Here is a 2,667-nt window from a genome sequence, read left to right on the forward strand (position 1 = left end):
TAGTGGGACAGAGACAGGCGTGCGGACGCCTGAGAGAGCCTCCTAGTCGGACAGAGACAGGCGGGCGAACACCGTGAGCCTCTTGGACCCGTCAAAAGTGGGCGACTCGGTGCCGCTGGAGCTGCCGCTGCTGCTGCTGTAACTGTCCTCCAGGGAGTCCTCGGAGGAGAAGCGCTGCAGCGCCGGGGCCTTCATGAACCCCCCGCGGCCGTGGAACAGGCCCTCCTGGCGGGGTCCCTCCTCCTCCACGCCGCCCCTGCCGCCGCCGCTCTTCCCGTGTCCGCAGACGCAGCGCGACGGCTCCACCCTGAGCGGAAGGTCCTGGGCGTCCCCCCCCGCGCCGCGGGACTGGTGCTGGTGGCGGTGGCCGAACTGGAACGCGGAGGCGGCCATCGTCTCCCGCTGCAGCAGGGCGTCGCCGAACGCCGGGGAGAGGAGGAGGTCGGTGGCGGGCGGCGGGGAGACGGAGGGGGCGCGGCTGAAGCCCAGGTTGGGGTCGTTGAAGGCGGAGGGAGGGAGGGAGGGAGGAGGCGAGCTGCGGGAGGAGCCCAGGAACCCGCCGAAGCTGACGCTCTGGCGGAGCTGGTGGCGCGGGTTCTGAGCAGCGGCGCCGCCGCTGGTGGACTGCTGCCGCTGGAACTTGGCGCCGCCGGCCGACGGGCCGCTGGCCTTCTCCTCGTGCAGGAAGTGGCAGCGCGCGCCGTAGGGGCAGTAGCCGAAGTTGTAGAAGGTTCTGCAGGGCTCCGTCTTGTACTTGGGGTGGCGGTACAGGCCGCGCAGCTCGGGCTCGCCGTGCGCAAACTGGCACTTGCTGCCGTACTTGCAGCTGCCGCTCTCCTGGTAGCCGCGGCAGAGCTCCGTCTTGTAGCGGTTGGACGGCAGGATGGTCATGGGGGTCTGGCACTGCTGGAGGGAGGAGGACAGGGGCGGGAAGCCCGGCGGGGGCGCCACGGAGCCGGGGGGGGAGGACTGATCCAGGCCGGCCAGCTGGCCCAGAGAGGAGAGCAGGGCGCTGCCGGCCTCCGACAGGCTCACGGAGCGCTCGGGCCGGAAGGGGAGCTGCTGGGAGGCGGCGGCCACCTGGCTCCAGATGTCGGACGGCCAGACGCAGCCGCTGTCGTCGTCGTCGTCGTCGTCGTCGTCGTTGTTGTTGTTGTTGATGATGTGCTCGGTGCTCAGGCTGTGACGCGCGGCGGAGGCGGAGGAGGAGGAGGGGGAGGGGGAGGAGAAGTAGGAGGCGGACCGGTTCAGCCGGGACCCGGGGGCTTTGAGCGGAGACTGTGTGGGGAGGAAGGCATCGTCCAGGCCCAGGTTGAGGAAGTTCTGTCGGGGAGAGAGGAACAGAGTTGGTCAGTATGAGCAGAGAGAGTAGAGCCTTCTCCTTTTGGACGCGTCGGACATAACCAGAGGAGAGAAGACATAACCAGAGGAGAGAAGACATAACCAGAGGAGAGAAGACATAACCAGAGGAGAGAAGACATAACCAGAGGAGAGAAGACATAACCAGAGGAGGGAAGACATAACCAGAGGAGAGAAGACATAACCAGAGGAGAGAAGACATAACCAGAGGAGAGAAGACATAACCAGAGGAGAGAAGACATAACCAGAGGAGAGAAGACATAACCAGAGGAGAGAAGACATAACCAGAGGAGAGAAGACATAACCAGAGGAGAGAAGACCTTTCCCCTGAAAACATAAGATAAATAAAAATAAATAAATAAAAAGTGATTTCCCCCCCCCCCCCCCCCCCCCTTATATATATTGTTTTATACGTGATATATAAGTTTTCTTCAACACTTCTGGGGGTTGTGTGTTTCTTTTAACTCACGTGTTCAAATGTACACGTTTTCTTGTTTGAATTAATCCCTTTTTGTGTGAAATTGAGTCACTTGGGTTACGAGACCGACTCCGGAGAAATGTGAACCTATTCTCTCTCCTCTGATCTGAGTCTCTCCCTGACGTCTCCAGGCTCGCCCTGCACACTTAACCCTTTCACTGCCACACGACAGCCGGTTAACCCTTTCACTGTGACAATACAGAAGGTTAGCCCTTTACTATCACACAACCCACGGCGATGCTCCATCATGATGCTAATGATGGAGCATCGCCGTCGGTTGTGTGATAGTAAAGGGCTAACCTTCTGTTTGTGTGGCAGTGAAAGGGTTAAAACACATGAAACAGGCTCGACGTTAAGAGCTGCAGTCGCCTGAAAACCTCACTGCAATTATATAATTACACAAAGATGCTGAGTCATCAATACAAAAAAAAGTAGTTTTAGTATTTCATCCTAATGCCAAAAAAGATTTGACTTTTTAAGAAGTACAGTATTTTCGGGGGGTGGGGGGGGGGGGGATAATGGATACTTAATACAAAGTGATGTACATGTCAGACAAAAGACTTACACAACACCAGTATGTCAACACCCCATAACTAATCAATGATCGCCAACAAAGGCTATAGATTCGGACTCAGCCCCAGAGCGTTTCCAAAAGGGTAACTGCCCATCAATACCCAACAGAAAAACACACTCAAAGACACACACAGATAAAGAAAAGACATTATAAACACACACCACCATTATGGACCCACCCACCCCTGACCTAGACAACCAACAGACAACCAACAGACAACACAACAGACAACACAACAGACAACCAACAGACAACC

The 2,667-nt window shown here is 57.2% G+C and overlaps 1 protein-coding gene across 1 annotated transcript in view; it reads right to left on the reverse strand.

Moving 5' to 3' along the window:
* Positions 1 to 2,667, reverse strand: part of LOC311223509 (uncharacterized protein) — a gene marked incomplete at its 5' end in the record, with an annotated part of 47,221 nt that overhangs the window by 2,191 nt on the left and 42,363 nt on the right. Inside the window, one exon of the mRNA XM_084308293.1 lies at positions 1 to 1,323. This exon is cut by the window's left edge and continues 2,191 nt beyond it. Coding sequence (XP_084164419.1) covers positions 43 to 1,323 — 1,281 coding nt within the window. The 3' untranslated portion in view covers positions 1 to 42. The remainder of the gene's footprint in view (positions 1,324 to 2,667) is intronic.

This window comes from Notolepis coatsorum (genome assembly GCF_963971535.1).
Source record: "Notolepis coatsorum genome assembly, chromosome: 1".
Classification (NCBI taxonomy): Eukaryota; Metazoa; Chordata; class Actinopteri; order Aulopiformes; family Paralepididae; genus Notolepis; species Notolepis coatsorum.